This window comes from Planococcus citri, chromosome 5, assembly GCF_950023065.1.
Source record: "Planococcus citri chromosome 5, ihPlaCitr1.1, whole genome shotgun sequence".
NCBI classification, from domain to species: Eukaryota; Metazoa; Arthropoda; class Insecta; order Hemiptera; family Pseudococcidae; genus Planococcus; species Planococcus citri.
In genome coordinates this window covers 38,328,442-38,346,327 of record NC_088681.1, presented here as the reverse complement: position 1 = coordinate 38,346,327, position 17,886 = coordinate 38,328,442, and the positions used below count along the sequence as shown (strand labels likewise).

General features: G+C 33.2%; 1 protein-coding gene across 2 annotated transcripts in view; it reads left to right on the top strand.

Moving 5' to 3' along the window:
* LOC135848774 (E3 ubiquitin-protein ligase goliath-like) overlaps nucleotides 1–17,886 on the top strand; it is an 88,334-nt gene that overhangs the window by 22,021 nt on the left and 48,427 nt on the right. The window contains exon 2 of one of the 2 annotated variants that reach the window (XM_065368769.1): nucleotides 6,129–6,258. In XM_065368769.1, the coding sequence (XP_065224841.1) occupies nucleotides 6,129–6,258 (130 nt within the window). Of the gene's footprint in view, nucleotides 1–6,125; nucleotides 6,259–17,886 lie in introns of both variants that reach the window. The other variant, XM_065368768.1, reaches the window with a different exon arrangement.

Below are 17,886 nucleotides of genomic sequence, written 5' to 3'. Positions count from 1 at the left end.
TTTAAAATAGGTTGACGCATGATTTTTGAGTTTTTAATTTTTTGAAAATATTTTTTAAATTATTAAGCTTGCTTTTAATAAGTAATAGGAGAAAATTCATCAGCAGGCTAAAGTTCATATAAATACTGAATTCCATTTTTCAAGTTTATTTTTCGATTTTTGGCGAATTTTTGAAAATTCAAAATTGACTGTTTTTGGCGATTTAAGTATGCTTTTTTTTAAAAAGTACCTACTTGATCAGTAAAAATGGTCAAAATAAGCCCCAAAACTAATATTAATTACCCAAATCCAAATTTCACCATTTCCAGCTATTCTGGAGCCTCCAGCGCGATTTTTCAATTTCTCCAGAGTTTTGAATTTTCTCCAGAAGGCGTGAATATGCAGTTGGGCAACTAAAAATCGAGTTGTGTATTATACTCGACCTGTTTAACGAGTTTATCTACATTTGAGCCGATTTTGGGAGTGACACCTCAAAAGTAGTTTTTTGACTAGGTAGCTTTTTTCAAAATTAAAAAATCCAAAAATTCAAAAGTTTGCCGTTTGTGTGGAAATTTTTGAAATTTACGCGAATCGCTGTACTTTATTGTCCAAAACTAACCCCCCAAATCCAAATTTCACAATTACCTGCCATTCTGGAGCCTCCAGCGCGCTTTTCAATTTCTCCAGAATTTTGAATTTGGCTGGAAATGGTGAAATTTGGATTTGGGTAATTAATATTAGTTTTGGAACTTATTTTGACCATTTTTATTGATCAAGTACGTATTTAAAAAAAAAAACATAAATCGACAAAAACAGTCAATTTTAAATTTTCAAAAATTCGCCAAAAATCGAAAAATGAACTTGGGCAGCTGAAAATTTGGTTTTAGGGGTTTTAGACAATGCTGTTTCCAAAAATCGCGGTCCCGTTCAAATCGGAGTGTGACACCTCAAGAGGTTCCCTTGTTAGAACTTGTTCCCATTAAAAAATTACTTGTTCACAAAACAGGTCAACGTGATAAGCTGAAATTTTGTTTATGGTTTATTTTTTACCTCAAAAATAAATTAGTAGATTTTTGAATTTTTCAGTTCCAGAGTATCAAAATGAATTTTGAAAGCTTAATTTATCAGAAAGATCACAAAAATTGTACATCTGAGTTCATGGGGGCCGGATTGAATTCTGATATTTTTTATGGCAATTTTTTCAAAACTGGGAAATCCAAATATAATTTATTCTAGATTAAGTTCAATTTTCAAAAATTTTCCAAAAATGGAAAAATTAAATCTGGGGCCTTGAAGTCGATTTACTGAAGTATTTTTTAATGCTGTTTCAATTTTTCTCTGTTCGAGTCAAGAAATTGTTGCCAGTTAAAATACCACTGCTTGTAAATGTGGTTTTCTGTTTTGTTTTGTTTTTTTTTTTTCATTTCTCAAATGTTTAATGATCACAACCTGAAAATTGCGTAAGCTTTAATCTATAAGTAAGAGACCTATTTTTCTTAAATTTTGAGAGGTTTTTGATGTTTTCAATTTTTTGAATTTTTGGGGATATTTCAACATCATGTCATCATACCAGGCTACCAGATGATCTTTTATTGAATTTTTCTCCGAACCTTTTAGGAACATTGATTTATCTGACACTCAGCTCAAAAGCTAATCCATGTTGAAAATTTTCCATCGAGCATAAATGAGGGTCGCACCAACTCCTACTCTACTTACAATGTATGGAAACTATTGAACTTGAATAAGTTGTCGTTTGCGAAGTTGTACTTGTACGTTGTATACATACCAACATCTCGAGTCAATTACTACAACTAAAACCAGTGGTTTTTGTAACCGCAATCTAAGATATAGTAATTACTGCTAGCACCTTCATAAGCGCAAATACCAGTCGTTGCAAAAGACTCGCGATACAATGACAAGTTGTTGATGGATTATGTTGACCGCGTAAAGAAAATTTATGCTTAATCGATGTGATATCGATACCATGTATGGATTTTTTTTTACTCTTGATTCAATTGAACTCTATGTATCTACAACTCTGTGTAGACGAATTGATCTAGTTTCCAATCCAAAAACTTATCGCTACAATTTAAAAGCTTCTAAAAAATGCTGAAGCTTGATTTTATAGACGAACAAGACTGAAAATTACCACTCAGTTTGTTGGTGGGGTCGTCTTGTCGCTGGTGACGCCAATTTACTCCTCGATTCGTTTATCAAAATTTATTAACGATGTCATCGGAGAAGTTTACCCATTTGCATTATTAACTACCGAAAGTTTGGAGCAATAAACGTTGTACGAGTAGTAAAAAAACATATAGTCGAGTACTCGGCAGGAGAGAGATGTAATTTTTTCCCACATTAAGCCGCATGCACATTAATGCACAGCACAATGTTTCATATTATAATGAAAAGAGAAGCGAAGAAAACCAGTATAGGAGGCAAAATGGCTCCGGGTGGTATTTTTTTTATTTTTATTTTATATTTTTTTTTTACTCCTAAATGCACGCGTCTTAATTCAACGCTCATTAAAGTGGTTTTAAATATAGTAATTAATTACGTGTGTAGTATGTAATAACATGAGCGTAAACCGAAGTAGAACGTTGGTAATATTTTCGGTGCAACTTGCCGACTACTTTTCTAAATACGCGATTTTGTAATCTGACCTATTCTTAGATGTGTTTCGACTCTTTACCGTTGCGACTTTTTTGTTTATAACGGATTATCGTGGCGCATTTAATTGGAATTGCGAACCTACTCGTAGTCCTGGTTGCCATTAAAATGTGCGCAATAAAAGGGCGGTACCTTGATGAGCATCTGAATGGAAAATTTACCTTACCTTTCCTAGCAGAATCGTAAATATTAATAATTTTATTATTTATATTATACATTTTTTTCGCAATTCAACTGTCTGTGTTATATACTTACCCTAGTTTATGTTACGAGATTGGAAAAAATTCTAAAGAAAATCGATTACTTACCTACGTTTTAATTACCGTCTATCGTACATTGTCTTCCAAAAATTATGAGTATATTAAGGAACTCGCGTAATTTTTATACGTACCTATGTACGTGTGTAGTAAACATCGTATACCTTTACTAAACTAAACAAAAACAACAACGCCGAAAATAATTAAAAAATTGCTTTAATTTCGACGCAGGCACGCAAAAAAGAAAATTAAATTCGCCCTTGTTTGGCGTCTGTCTCTGTACAGAGCACACCGGTACAATAGTTGAAAATATTCGTGTCGCGAAGCCTTTTTTTATGATTATTTTTTATTTTAATTAAAAAAGTTGAAAACAAAGTATGCAATATTACTCGCCCGACGCGGTTATCTCGATGAAAAATTCATTTGTATTGAGGTCTCATCTCATCCTCTGTAACAATACACCTTGTTTTCAAGAAGAATCTCAGAGATCGCTTTTTTTCCCCTCTCGTTCTGACAACCGTAATTTTATAATATAAACTTGTTCGGTAATTTTGTTGAATTATTTATTATAAAAATGAACTCAGTTGGAAAAATTACCAACCACTTTAATCTTCGCGGGATTTCCAAATACGTCATATTCAATTTCAGCATATTCGGTTTGATCGGCGGTCTTCAACCTCGTAATTAAAAAAATCTAATTTCGGGTTACAGCCAGTAAATCGTGATAATACCGATGTGTATTTCAAAATATAGGCTGTGTTTCGAGAAAATATGGTACTACCGGAACTGAAATCATACGCGTATTAAAATATTTATAAATCGATTTATAACTCACGATTTCATTTTTTCAAATCAGATTGTGTAATTCTTCCTTATTGAGTAGCGAGTACCTTTCTCTACTCCCTTCGGAGGTGTACTAATTTTCATTGCTATACTATAATGGTTGATCGTGGTTAATTTTTAACATGTGCCTAAAATCGATTGATAAAAATCGAGAGATGATTTCAAGTTCATTATCATACTGCCATCTAAATTACTATTTTTTAAATCAAGATCAATTTTGGCGGAGGGAAGAAGGGACAGAAGATATATTACGTCGATAGAATATAATGGAAATATATGCTCTTACTCAAATACGACTTTAATGCTTATTTATTTTATACCATTTGAAATTTAATTTTCTTCACTCGATGTTTATCTCTTGTATCTTAGATACTCATCTTCTTTATCTTGATCATCTAAAACTCACATGATATTGGTTTTGAAAAATTTAAATAAAGTGTGCTTTCGAAAATCTTTATTGGTACAGAATGAACTTTCAAATAGTCAAATTGACCCTTTTAAAAATTGGATCATCCAGGAGTGAGTGTGTTGTTGGATTTTACGATGTCTCGTGTATTTATTTAATAGATACGATGTATAAACTTGGAAAGTCCTGTACCAATCATGAAGTCCATGGAAGTCTCAAGTTTTATCCTGGAATTTCCAATAAAAACGATGATTTTTTTTTTCAAATTTTTGGGAATTAATTTTTTCATGTTGAATCGAAGTCTTCTTCAGTAAAACCTTCCCCTTAATTTTTTTTTCGAGCGCTATATTTTATTTTTTACGAAATCCTCCTCCCCTTGTCTGACAAATGATTACCCCACTTAAAAATGAATTGAAAAAAAAACTTTTTAAAATCAAAACAGCGCATTAAGGCCTTGTATGTACTTAATTTTGAGTCATAATTGATTTTGAAATTGAGGTTCTGCTGGGGGGAGGAGGGGAGAGCTAAGTACTTGAGGGATTGAATTTTTACCACACTGTTTTGAAATCATTCGAAACAAGGTTTTCGTGGTCTGGCCAAATTTAGATTTCGAAAAATCCCTCCCCCCCGCCCTGCAACTCTTCATCAACTACAAGAATGATAATGAGTGGATTTTTTTGAAATGACTATGTTTTAAGCAGCGAGAGTTAGACACTGAAAAAATCCACCTAGGTATGTAAAGTAGTAATTGGGTGATGTAGCCAAGATTTTTCAAGGGGGACGACGAATTATGATTTTTAGGTATTTTTAAAACGAAAAATGAAGGGGAAAATATTACTGAAGAAGCTTGAGATTATTGCACTCGTAATTTAGTTCCGATTAAAATTTTCATTTTTCAATAGGTGCTAACACATGGTATACCAGAGGGCAATGACCTCAAAAATTGAACTTTATGTGGAGGAATTGAGAAATTTTCTGACTTTACGTATTACAATTTAAACAAAAAACCAAATATAAATTCTGAAAATTAAAATTAATGTGATTTTTGAGATAAAAAAAAATTTTGATACTTACACAATTTTTTTTGGAAGTTTGATTTTCATAAAACGAGTTCTAATCAATATGAAAGTTTCCTTTTCTGGTTTGAATTTCACGATCTCCTCCCCTCCCTCTAAAAAAAATCAAAAATAAATCACTTATTTAGGGGGATGGTGTTGAATATCTTCATCACTCATTTTCCGTGGTTTTTGAAGTAGTTCCCCCTCCCCCCGGAGAGATTGAAGTACGTTATAAATCTTATTTTAGTTTGGCACTTTGTCCCCATTCCCTCTTGAGTACTCGTTACATTATTCGTTAATTAAAATAGCAGCATTTTTAGTGATATCGATACCTATCTAATTCTTAGAAAATATGATCAATGACCATGTGAGCGAGGTGGAGGCCATCAAGCCCTCTGGGTGATAGTTAAACGTTAGTCTACTGTTATGTCTAGAATGGAAAGAATATTGGCAATTTAGCTGGTTGAAGAAATTGCATCCAGCGATTTTTTTTCTGTATAAATATTTCTCAAAACTTGATTTGGCATTCGATTTATAATTTGAAGAAATCAGTGAAGAGGCAGGTGAGTGTATGACTTAGATTTCTTTCAAAAGTTGTTTTTTTGGTTGAAGAGGCATGTATGTCAATTTTGCGGAAGAAATTTTTATTTTTAAGAAAAATGAATCCGGAAAACAAGTATGGTTCGGTTTAACCTTCGAAATACGACAGGATGTAATAAATGATATTTCGAGAATTATTATCGTTAATTATTTAACTGATTTTAATATTTTTCGTATAAACATTTTGTGCCCCCCCCCCCTAAAATGCTTGGAATAATGACATATTTCATAAAATTAAGTAAATGTATAGTCTTATATATAGGTTACATAGGGCATATTTATTCTAAAACTGTGATTTTTTTTATTTTTCAGAAGAATTTGCCGCAGTATTCACCTTCAGGTGGAAAGGCGAAGAATTATCGAGATTAGTCGATAATGGTACGAGAGTAACGGTCCATATTTCTGTAGCTGAAGTGTGTCCGCGATCCACGACAAACATTAACAAGTAAGTTAATAATGTATCAAGAATCTTGATGACTTTGAAACTCATTTGGGGAGACTGTCGTGTCTATACATAATTATGACGTACAAATACATTATAAGTTATCGTCGCTGACATGGTATCCATATGAGAGTTCAAATTCGTCTCGTTTATATGTATAGCTATTTATGTACATTATGCATATGCATATGCATGTAGTAATTTGAAATTTGAGTGTATAATTTCGAAGAGCCAGACGCGATAAGTACAAAATTTGCGTTCGTCGAGTGTATTAGAGATGCCCGGGGACTTTGAAAATCATAGTTTACGGTTACTTTGTACAGTATATATAAGCTTAAGTGTATGTACGCGAGGGTTTCGTTTGTGAAATCGATAATGAAAAAGAGTTAGTGACGTCAAGCGATTCAGATTCGAATTTGTGTATATGCGATAGAGGAGAGAAGAAAGGAAACAAAAAACAGTATCGTTATTTCTGTTTTTCGTTCAAGCTCGCCTTAATGAATGGTGTATGTTAACGGGCACATAGGAAGAGATAAATTGAGACGTTGCGAGCGACGTGTCTCGATACGACCCCCAGCTTTACATTTCTCGTATTCGAAACAGCAGATGCAACCGAGTGCTATTTTAATAACATTTTTTATCTACCAATTTGAAACGCTCGAAGAATTCGCTACTGTGAAGAAAAAAAAATTGAGTCGTTACGCCAGATTCGTAATTTCCAATACTGGTACCTAAAAAAAAAAAAATAGTCGCGAGAAAAAATTAGGCGAACTGAATAATGCAAAAATATCGTCTATGAGGGCAGTGAGTCCCGAACAGACAGAGGTTGGTATGATAATCGTTATGTATATGAATTTTGAAAGATGCCAATCGATCGGCGACAAGTGTCGTGAATTTGTTTGTATTTTTAGTTCAAACCGAGTGCGAGTGTTTTAAAGATGAAAGATCAAATCGTTGGAACAGGCTGCGAAGGCCTTTCGCTTCTAGTTCGTTTATGAATATCATCGCACAGAGACATTGGGAACATAAATCGCGTAATTTGGCTGCTATTCTGATTTTTTTACTACCGAATCTTTATACTTTTATATGACTCCATCCTTGAATTTTCCCCTTCAAAGTAAACACGAACGTGAAGAAGAAACCGCATGTATATTCACACCTAGGTACTCTAAATATCGAAATTTATCCATTTAAATGCAAACATCATCATTTTCATATCCGAATTCGGAGAATTTGATTACCTAGTTATCGATACATGATGACGATTTTTCATCATTTCATCAAACATCCTTCTCTATTCTCGGCTATTCCTTTTTTAAATCATTTTAAATTCGAATCAAACTTTCAAATTTGTGTTGAGTGTATTTCAATAAAGTTGGAATTTTAATGAGTTTTCAGTTAGGTACCTGCTTACATAATGTGAGTGGGAAGTAGGACTCAAGGATGGAATGAAATTCCGAAATTCATATCAGAATTGATTCTTCATTAAATTTTTAAAGGTACTGAAACAGCACCTGATATCATTTTTTAATTGCACGATGGTCCATTTTTTCCAAAAAAATTGAAAAATTTACCACCCAAGCATTCTTTTTACTGCGGTAAAAAAATGTATAGATTTTATTTTTTGGTTGAAAAAGTTTTGTCCATCATGAAAAAAAAGTACAGAGAAAAATTGAGAGAATATTCAAAAATATACCGCGTTCAAAATTTTTGCTGCTGAACTCTTTATTTTTTGATTTTTTGTATTTTTGATATTTAAAAGGCTGCCATGAAAAATTTAACTAAAATTTGATCGAATTTTTGACCTACCCCAAGTCATTTTATGGTGATTTTTGAGCCCACAAGCTTCAGTCTTATCGCAAAAATTCTTAATTTGGAGCTAGAGAATTTTATATTTTGTAACTGCGTCTCACCCTGGGACTCTGACTTCAAGTTCAATTCATTGAATTTCCTAACAAAGATCAAAAAATCTGTAGTGATGAAAACGCATGTATTGCTGGGGAGGGTAGACCCCAGGAGGGGGGATTGAAAAATCAAGATAAGTGATGAAAAATTTATTGAAGGATATGATGTCAAATCTGGAATTCACCTGGGTCGCGTCCTCGCCAACGATTATTTCCATCTAAACCAAGTTCAAAAATTTCAAATTTTCAATAGCTGTAGAAAGAAGAAAATTTTTCCACCACTTTTTAGGGGGGGGGGAGCTTCTTCAAACTGTTTCGAATTATTAGAATGTTCCATCTTAAACAGTGTGGTTTTCAACTTTCTTCAAAATTTAAAAATTCTAAATCTTTACTTGGATTATGAAGAAGGGGGAAGGAGAGGGGTCTCAATGTCCAAAACCTTACCTGAAATTTTTACTTCAGTCTTTTAATGTACCTACTACCTAATTTCATTATTTTTTTTTTAACATAAGTAGATGCATCTTTTAGGAGAGAGGAGGAGGGGGAAGATGCAGCTCGCGAATTTTACGATACCTATTTTTGGAGCTTTGAATCGTTCCAACAAAATTTGTGATCGGTACAAAAAAATATCGAAATATCATTCTAAAATGCTCAGTCAGACCGCATGAGTCATGACTTCCATTTTTGTGGTCTCGTCTCTTTTTGTTGTACTTTTGGATTTTCCAGTTTTCAAAGAATCAAAATAATATGGATTTTGAACTTATGAAAACAATTGGGTCAGAATTAATTGAAAAGGTTGTGAGAACAGTTATCCCATGAGCCCTTGGATATTTCGAAAGGGAAATTCAAAAATCCGCTCCAGATGGAGGCTTCAAAAAGGTTCGAAATCTCCACCAATCAATTCGAGAGTCGTATATAAGATATTATGAAATTTTCAACTTTCCATCTCGGTTTGATAAAATTTTGATTTTTTCACCAGTAGGTGCCAAAATGCGTCAAAAATGATTTAAATTTTCAAAAATTAATAAATAAGCGATTCATCACCTGAAATTTTGATCGTTAGTGTACTTCTATGTAAATGTTCTTTCATTTTCCGTTTTTTTGAAACCATTCTTGTTTATTGGGGAACCTCCGTTTTACATAGGACAGTCTGCTTGGAGCTTCAGTGAGGAGTGTAAATTTTTTTTTTAGAAAATGTGGTCATGCATATCAATTTTATGGTTCCTTGAGACGCCAAATATACGAATCCGTAGGTATTTTTGGCCTGTCGTAGTTCTAACGCGGAATAACATTGTAAGTAATATAGTACACGTTGGAAACGTCGCAGTTACAAGATACGGAAATTCGAAGCCAGCCTGGAGAGAATTAATCTACATGGAAATATTTCACATCAGGGAATCGTTACGGTGTGTAGAAATTAATAAACGAACGTACTGTGTGTACTGTGTAGTGTAAGTGTACTACGAGTACGAGCATATATCCTTGAATATGGCTTTCTTCGGGCGGTTTATATATGAAATGGAAATAGAGACAAATATTCGGTACGCGGTGCCATACCATGCTCCAGACCTGCGAACGAGTAATGCCAGCCGGATTATAAATAACGCTGCGAACTCGCAACCGGCGAGTCAAACTCAAAACCCGAGGCACGTGTCTAAAAATTATAGGCCCAGCTATTTAAAAGGGGGAAACATTCGACTTTCGGAGGGAAATATTTTCAAGGCAGGTTACTCTGCGGCTATACGAGTATACCTAACTTCTTACGGTCAAGATTACAAATAGCACGCGAATATCTCATGTATCATCGCATTTGACCGGATAATAAAAAGGTCGTTTGTGGAAGTTATCTTATGCCACTATACTGCAGAATACTTTGGTGTGTTTTTATCAATCGATCGCTTCTTTTGGTGTTTTTATACGTATTGGGGGTTGTTAATGTCAAGGATACAGTAACAGGCGCACAACTGACTAGTCGTCTGAAGTACCTTTAATGTTGCCGTCTGCTTTCGTTGACCAAGTGTCATTGACTGTGTCTTCTGTAGTACGTCCTACGTACCCTAGGCATAATAGGTATGAGTAAGTCGTCGACAAATTTCACTCACTCGATTTGGCCGAAAAATTTAATCCACAATGGCACTCATCTGTTTTACCCACTGTACCTTGAAAAGATGTGATTTCTTTTACCAAATCCGGTCTAATATTAAACCGACGACCTGTCTGTGGGAATTTACCTGCAGCCTTGTTCACTACGACTTAATATATGACTACCTATAATATGCATGTTTGTAAAGCTATACACACAAGACGAGGTTTGATTTGAATTTGAACGTAGTATGCGAAAATGTCGTACATAACGAAAAATTCGTAATGTAACAGGTATGCAGCCGGTTTCGCTCAATTGCCGAATCAATTGTTTACATTGATTCGGAATCATCTTCGTGATTGCAACTGCTATATACTCCTCGACGAGTTGTAGCCTATTTTAATATTTATTGGTATTTCAACTACACCTATAATGAATGGGACATTAATAATGATTAGGAAAAGTAGCTCTGTTAAAGTAACCTTGCTTGTTCGGTACCGTATTATTTTCTCATGAATCGACACGACCATGAAAATTTGATAGCTTAGGCTGCGGGAATATCCGTCAAGTGTATGCAGGTTTGGCTTGTGATAAGATTACGGTGCACAAAATAGGTATTATGAGGCTTATTTTTTCGACAGACGGTAGCTTGGTTGGGCGCCATTTGAAATGGTTGACAATTTTTCAGCGTGTGTGTTTTTCAAGAGCCACGAGTGGTTTTTTCCCTTCTCATTCGAGTGTCTGGAAGTAAAGTTTTCCGGAGATTGAAGGACTTGGAAAGTTTTACCTTTGTGTGTATTTCGCATGTTATTTTTTATTATATTTTGAAATTTTTTATTTTTTTTTATTAGCTAGGTACCTACATCTAGCCTGATAAATTTGTGTTTTTAATAAAAAATATTTTTTGCTTCTTTCGGAATTTTTCAAAAATATTTCAAACAAAAAGTTTTCTTTCTTTGCTATTTTTTATTTTAAAATTGGAGGCAAAATTACTGTCAACAAATGCAACGAGCACTGTCCTTGTGGCATTTGCTAAAGAAAAGGCGAAGGTTGGGAAATTGTTAGGAATTAAAATGGCTTTTATCAAAAAGATCACAAAAATCGTCAAAATTTATTCAATTCAATAATAATCAGAAATTTGTCATGAAAACAGCAGAAATCGACCGAAAATTGAGAAATGCCAATCTAATCATTTTTTCAATAGGTATTTGAAACTACCTACTTTTGCTGCATTTTCAACAATTTTGAAGCAGCTTAATGATTTTCAACTCACTTTAAATAACTTTTACTTATTTCTTTCATCTCCTCTGCCAATTAATTATATACTTTCTGCCTCGTGATTTTATCAAACTCACATAATCAGCACACGAACGTGCTAAAGTAGCTGTGTTTTAAAGTGAGGAGCTGTATGACATTTTCATTTTTTTTTTCAAAAAATTTCCAAGTTTATTTTATGTACCTAAACCTATTTATGAATTTTTTTTTCAAAGTCCATGCAATTAAAAAATTTTTTAGAACTTTTTTTGCCAGTTTTGGGTTGTCCTTTTAAAATTGTTTTTAAAAATGGCCACGCTTCAGAATCGTGTCCGTGTTCACTTTTTGCATGAGTTTAATAAAAATAGAAATATGCGAAGCATGAATATTGTACACGATTAATTGAAAATCTAGTTGAACATTTTTCATAATATTCGCCATTTTTTGTACGAATTTTAAAAAATGAAACACATTTTATTTTCTGTGAAAAAAATCAAAATTTCTTCGTATATCCCTACAGAAAATACATACATTTTTTTTTTTCAGCAGAGCTTCAAAAATATATGTCCAGTCAACATTTCAGCGGTTAGTTTCATTTCTTGATTTTTGGAGAATTTAAAAAAATTTAAATTTGATCAATTTTTGCATAAAAAATTACTTTAAAATTGATTTGGAAGTTGAAATTTGATTCGAAGCCTATTTTTGACCTCCTAAATCGATGGTGGTAATTTCAATTTTCAAACCGTTTTGGAGTCCTAATGGATTTTTGTATTTTCCAGTCCAGTTTTCAAAAAATGGCAATAAAAGAGCTCTAGTGAAACTGGGCACTTTAAAGATCACGTCAACTTGAGAAATTTTTTCTGTCGATTTCAGTCATGTTTTAATTTTTTTTTTTTTTTTTTTTGAAAACTGGCAAATTTAAAGTTTTACTGGAGGCTTCAAAACAGCTCGAAATTTCCACCAATCGACTTGGGAGGTTGAAAGTAGGCTCTGAATCAAATTTCGGCTTTCTAACTCAATTTTGATATACTTAGGTAATTATGATGTTTTTGTTGTAAAATGAGCCAACCTTGAATTTTGAGATTTTCGCCAAATTTAATTCGTCGCTTCAAATTTTACGTGGTGGTGAATTTTTGAATCCTTTTTTTGTTTGATCTAACAATTTTTCTATTGGACCTGTCGATAAATTTCTTCAGGTACCTCTGACCTTTGCAAATGTACCTTCATCAAAATTCATGATGAAAAAATTCCTTACCGTATTCATGTACATCGATTGTACATTTCACAATTGGAGGGGGAGGGGGAATACCCTTGAACCAATCAATCTTGTCCGGTTGTTTGGAGAGAAGTCATAGAGAGGGAGAGTAGAAAGAATTCATTTTCGATTTCCAAGAATCTCGTGTATCGTGTAGCAGGATTCTGGTGTGTTGATCATCGTCGTAAAGGCCTTACAAAAAATTAATAAAAACAATACCTACGCGTGTGCTAAGCAGTCTAGAGTAATGTCCAGCGCCCTTGTAAACGTTGTTTACACTATCAAGGTTAACAACTAAATGAACTTAAGTCCACGGTTATCTGTATATAAACGGCGGCCTAAGCGACTATTATTATTATATTATCTCCTGTGCTGTAATATACAGGAACACAGTCAGTCATAGAGAGCCAACATTCGAGTATTTTATGCATAATGCATTCTCCGAGATTCAGTTCCGATAACAGGTTGTTCCTTTTGCCGGCGCTGGCAGCCTGGCAGGGTAGCAGTCTATCCGATCGTGTAGTATTGGAAACCACTTTTCAACAATATTGACACCTTAGCTTAGCTGGTGTTTTCGCTTTTGTAACGAGTCGACTTACGCCTTACCTTACTACAGCTACGCCGGTGTGTGATATGCAATATTGAAAGTTTCGTATTTCATTGATCGCTCATCGAGAGCTCTAAACCAGGTTTCATTTCATTCACCTCGCTCGCTCGCTCACTCTCGTACCTTTTAGTCCATCTTTTTCAACGCTAACGCGGTTTATTTTGGGCAACGAACCGATGGCAGATGTCAAAAATGTGAAAATTTTGATAGCTCGTAAAACATTAACTATGTATATCGCGTTTCGAAGACGAAACGCATGCGAATTTCCGTCAATGCGTCGACTCGTAGCGTTGAATGTACCCACGTAAATTGACGAATCGTGGTTTAATACTGATTCGAGCTTTATTACTAAACGATATCGTAAAAACTTTTGTATAGATGTAGTAAATTTATACGAGTACTTTTTAAATACCTTTACCCCTTTTTTTTGGTTTTTTGTTTTCGTTGAAACAAAAAGTACCTACGTACACAGCGTCTCTTTTTTATGGGCGACTTGTTTGACTTTAATCATGAAAATGGTACGTGTTTTTTTTACCCCGATTGCTCTTCTGTGTGTATGGCGACCACTCATGAAGTGGTATATTCTACAAGAGCCCTTAGGGTTCGTTTAGTCACTTGAAAGCATATGTATGTTGGATGATTGCATTCCATATACCGAATGAACATTATATTCCTCCAGGGTAATTCTAGCTAGTTTAGCGTGAAATGATGAATTTAACCGGCTTTATGCTATTTCATCTCCATTTTACTCGCCTTTCGTCGCATTACCTTTTCCTTATACTCGTATTCTAGCGCTCCATGGTGGAGAAAAATATGAAAAATTTTCCAATGAGGTTTCGATAATAAAAATCTACGCCACCTTTGTGCACTTGCACTGAAACGAATATTTTTCCAAGGGGAATCTTTTTTCCTCTTTTAAACGAGCGTTTCATTGAATTTTAAACGTTATTAATGTGGTGGGTAGTTTTCCAGTGAAGGTTTTTTTTTATTGTCGTAGAGATGAAAACTGCACAGGAATTCGTCGACGAATTTTTCGCTGAAATTTTTTAATACCTGGGAAATTTTTGGCTGTGCTTTGGATGACATAATATGGCGGGGATTATTTTTGATTCTGAGTTGAAATATTATTGAATCGAATGGAAATATTATAATTTGCTATTTTTATTTCAATTTAGATCTTCATTATCTGATTTTATTATCTCTGATTTTTACGATACTGAAATTAATGAAAGTGATTGAATATGTAATCTGCATACCTATACCTATTACGTATCTACTCCATCAAAATAATCTTTTCTATATGTTGAAAATATTTTTAGATTTTCTTCACGATTATTTTTATAATGAAATTCTTTTGCAAATACGAGGATTGCTTGAAAAAGAAGGCGATGTTTAAAATACTGAAATTTGATTTTTTTAAAATCATACAGTGAAAAATTAAGTATTTCTAAATTTAAAAAAACGTGACGTCGTTTTCCAGCATTTCTTTTTTTTGTCGAATCAACGTCATCAAGTTGGAAATTGAATAACAAATTTTAGAATTAAAGATTAAAAATAGAAAGATGAGTAGAAAATTTTTGCATATTGATCCAATGACGTCAAAAAAATTAAATTTATTTCATTTTCATACCAGTTTATTTTAATATGTACCTACGCTTGCGTATTCACGCGTACTTATGTATTTTATCTTATCAAATTAACGCGATGATTGGGAAAAATAAATCGTAAATAATTGTAAGGTGAGAGAAAGTAATTCACTGGGTCAATTTCAGGTACATTTCCCATCAATTAACATAAATTAATAATTGTTGTTTCGTAATACGCTTTTAATTGTTGTTTTTTTTTCGGAATCTCATATTAGCTACAATTTCTAAAAAAAAATGCCTGCATTTATTAAATTGGACGTATATGTGGTTTTTACTTGACCATTTTATAGTAAATCTTGATCGAAGTTTGATCCCTTGGCCCTAAATTGTCCTTTTTGTTGCAGGGCTGGAAACCGAACGCTCGGGGATGTTTTGTACAACCGTATGTGGACCTATATTAATGAAACTATTAACGATAAATTATTCCATCCTGTGAGCTCTTGATGATCCCTTGAAAGTTTGAGTTTTTTAAAAATAACTGTCCACGAGTATCTATCTAATTTTTTATCCTTTTGTATTAAACGAAAAAGTAATAAAATTCATGTCCATATTTCAATTTTCTGCTTGTGGGAGTACTTCTTCCCCTCCCCTCTTCGACAGTTCCTCAAGTGCTGAATGAAAATCTGAATTTCAAGGATTTATCAATTTCTATTTTGAATTTTTTCACTTGACATTTAAAGAGGAAATTGATTATTTATGTGTGTATTTTGGAGAATCCGATCAAGCCATTTTTTCTTTAAAAATTTTTCTCTGCGTATTGCAGAATGAGAATAAATTTTGAGAAAACTTTTAACAAACTTTTTTCCCATTTTTCATCAAGTTATGAAGTTTTTTTTCATTTTTTTTTTGCCTTAGTAATTTTTGTAAAAATCAATCAAAAACTTTGTTCTTGCGATTTAAAAAAAAATTCTGCTTCGAATTCTTATTTTTACTCTATTTTTAATTACCTACAATTTTTTTATTACGTGCAATTTTTAAAAAATTTGAAAAAATTACGGTATGATTTTTTTTATTTTTGGCGAACCTCTTGGTTCACCATGAGTTCATTTTTACTTTTTTCAAACGAAGTTTTTGTGTTCATTTTTTGCTTTGAAAAAATCAGAAAATCCAATTCAAGTTTTGCTTTGAAATTCTAATTTTTTTGTTATTGATTTGATAATTTTACCAAACTCAATTTCGACTCATGTATCTAATGTTTTTTTATTAAAAAAAATTTTTTTTGAGTCTCACTAATTTTGATTTCCTTAATTTTTTATAACTTTTATTTATGTTTTTTCCCGGAAAATTTTATTTGAATCCATTCAGCTTTCCAATCATTTCCGTTTCCAAAATATGATGTAGGTAGTTCATTTTCATTTAATTTTTCGTGTTATTTTTTTAATAACTATTTAACATTTCCAAATATCTATTCATCTCATATTTCGTTTGGGAATTTTGTTTTGTTTTCAATCGACAAGTTCGAAGTGAGAAGTGAGAATTTCAACACAAAACGTGGTTTACAGTATGAGTTTATTACACCGCTGCTGTATTTGTTTTATGCACAAAATTTTCACTCTTTAACAAAAAATACACACGAAAAACCTGATTTTCCACTACTTGAAAATGAAAACCGCAACGTAATAAAAACCAAATCTATAAAATTTTCAAATGCGGAAGCATCCGGCTTGACCAGTAAGCAGTAGATACACCTATGCCCTATGTGTGTGTAAAGTTTAATTAAAGTTCTTTGTACGAATAACGGTTCAGTCACACGCGGTAACCTTCTTTGTGGACAAAATTACAATTTTTTTCTACTTCTCTTATGGGTAATTGTTGCGACGATGCAGTAGTATCTCTATCTGTACCTAATTTGTTCGTACGTGTGCACTGTTGTTATACAGTGCAAAAAAAAAAAATGATGATTAAAAAGTAGAAAAAAAATAGCGTACTCCGAAGACTTTACAATAATTACTGTAAAGTGTTCGCCGTTCAAACGTCATCTCTGACCTCTTTATCTTATAGTTGTAACCATGGCAATATTCAGTTCATAGAATGGAAACTCAGCGTGAAAACTAGAAAATGAATTTGTTTTATTGATTCTATGTATTCTAGGCTTTCGATATGCCTAATCTGAAAATTTTGTTTTTGACAAAAAAAAAATTTGAAAAAAATGCGAGGTGAAGGACCGGGTTGCGTAGCGAGCGCGAAGGAGTTAGAGGAAGAGGTGCGAGGGGGGTGAAATTTACCTACTCGAGAGTGGCGTGTGTTGTGTTGTCGTTGTCGGTCTGGATCGGTCGTCTACGTATTTATAAGTAAGTATGTCTTTTGCCTATCTGTGTGCCTTACCTTATACGTTTTGTAATAATTATTGCTATCAATCCCGGACGGAAACGTAGCCAAGGAAGCGAGCAATCGATGAGTCAATTTTTTCTAAACATCATTGTACATAAACAAGATACTAAATTCGTGATTATTTTGAACCATGCGCGTTTCAAAACGTGTATTTATTTACACGAAAAAATTTTCATTTCCCGGTAACAATAATCGCATAGTAATTGAAATGCGCGCAAAAAAAATTCAGCCCAAACAATGAGCACGTACCAATCCAAATGACGTAAAATAATTCACAGTGTAAAACCAGCTCTAGCGTATTAAAAAAATATCCGATTAATTATTACGTATAAGAAAGAGAGAGAGAACCACAGGTAAACACTGAACACTGGTAGTACTCGTATGAAAGATATTAGGTACGGTGGTGGTCTTATATGTCCTTCGTATGGCATATTTTTTTACTAGATTTTCATTCTAATTCGTTATAGGTGCGGATATTTTTCTGTGAAAACCAAGAATATTGGTTGTTGTTTTTTTTTTTTTTTTTACTGATAGTAGCCAGTAGGTGTTAT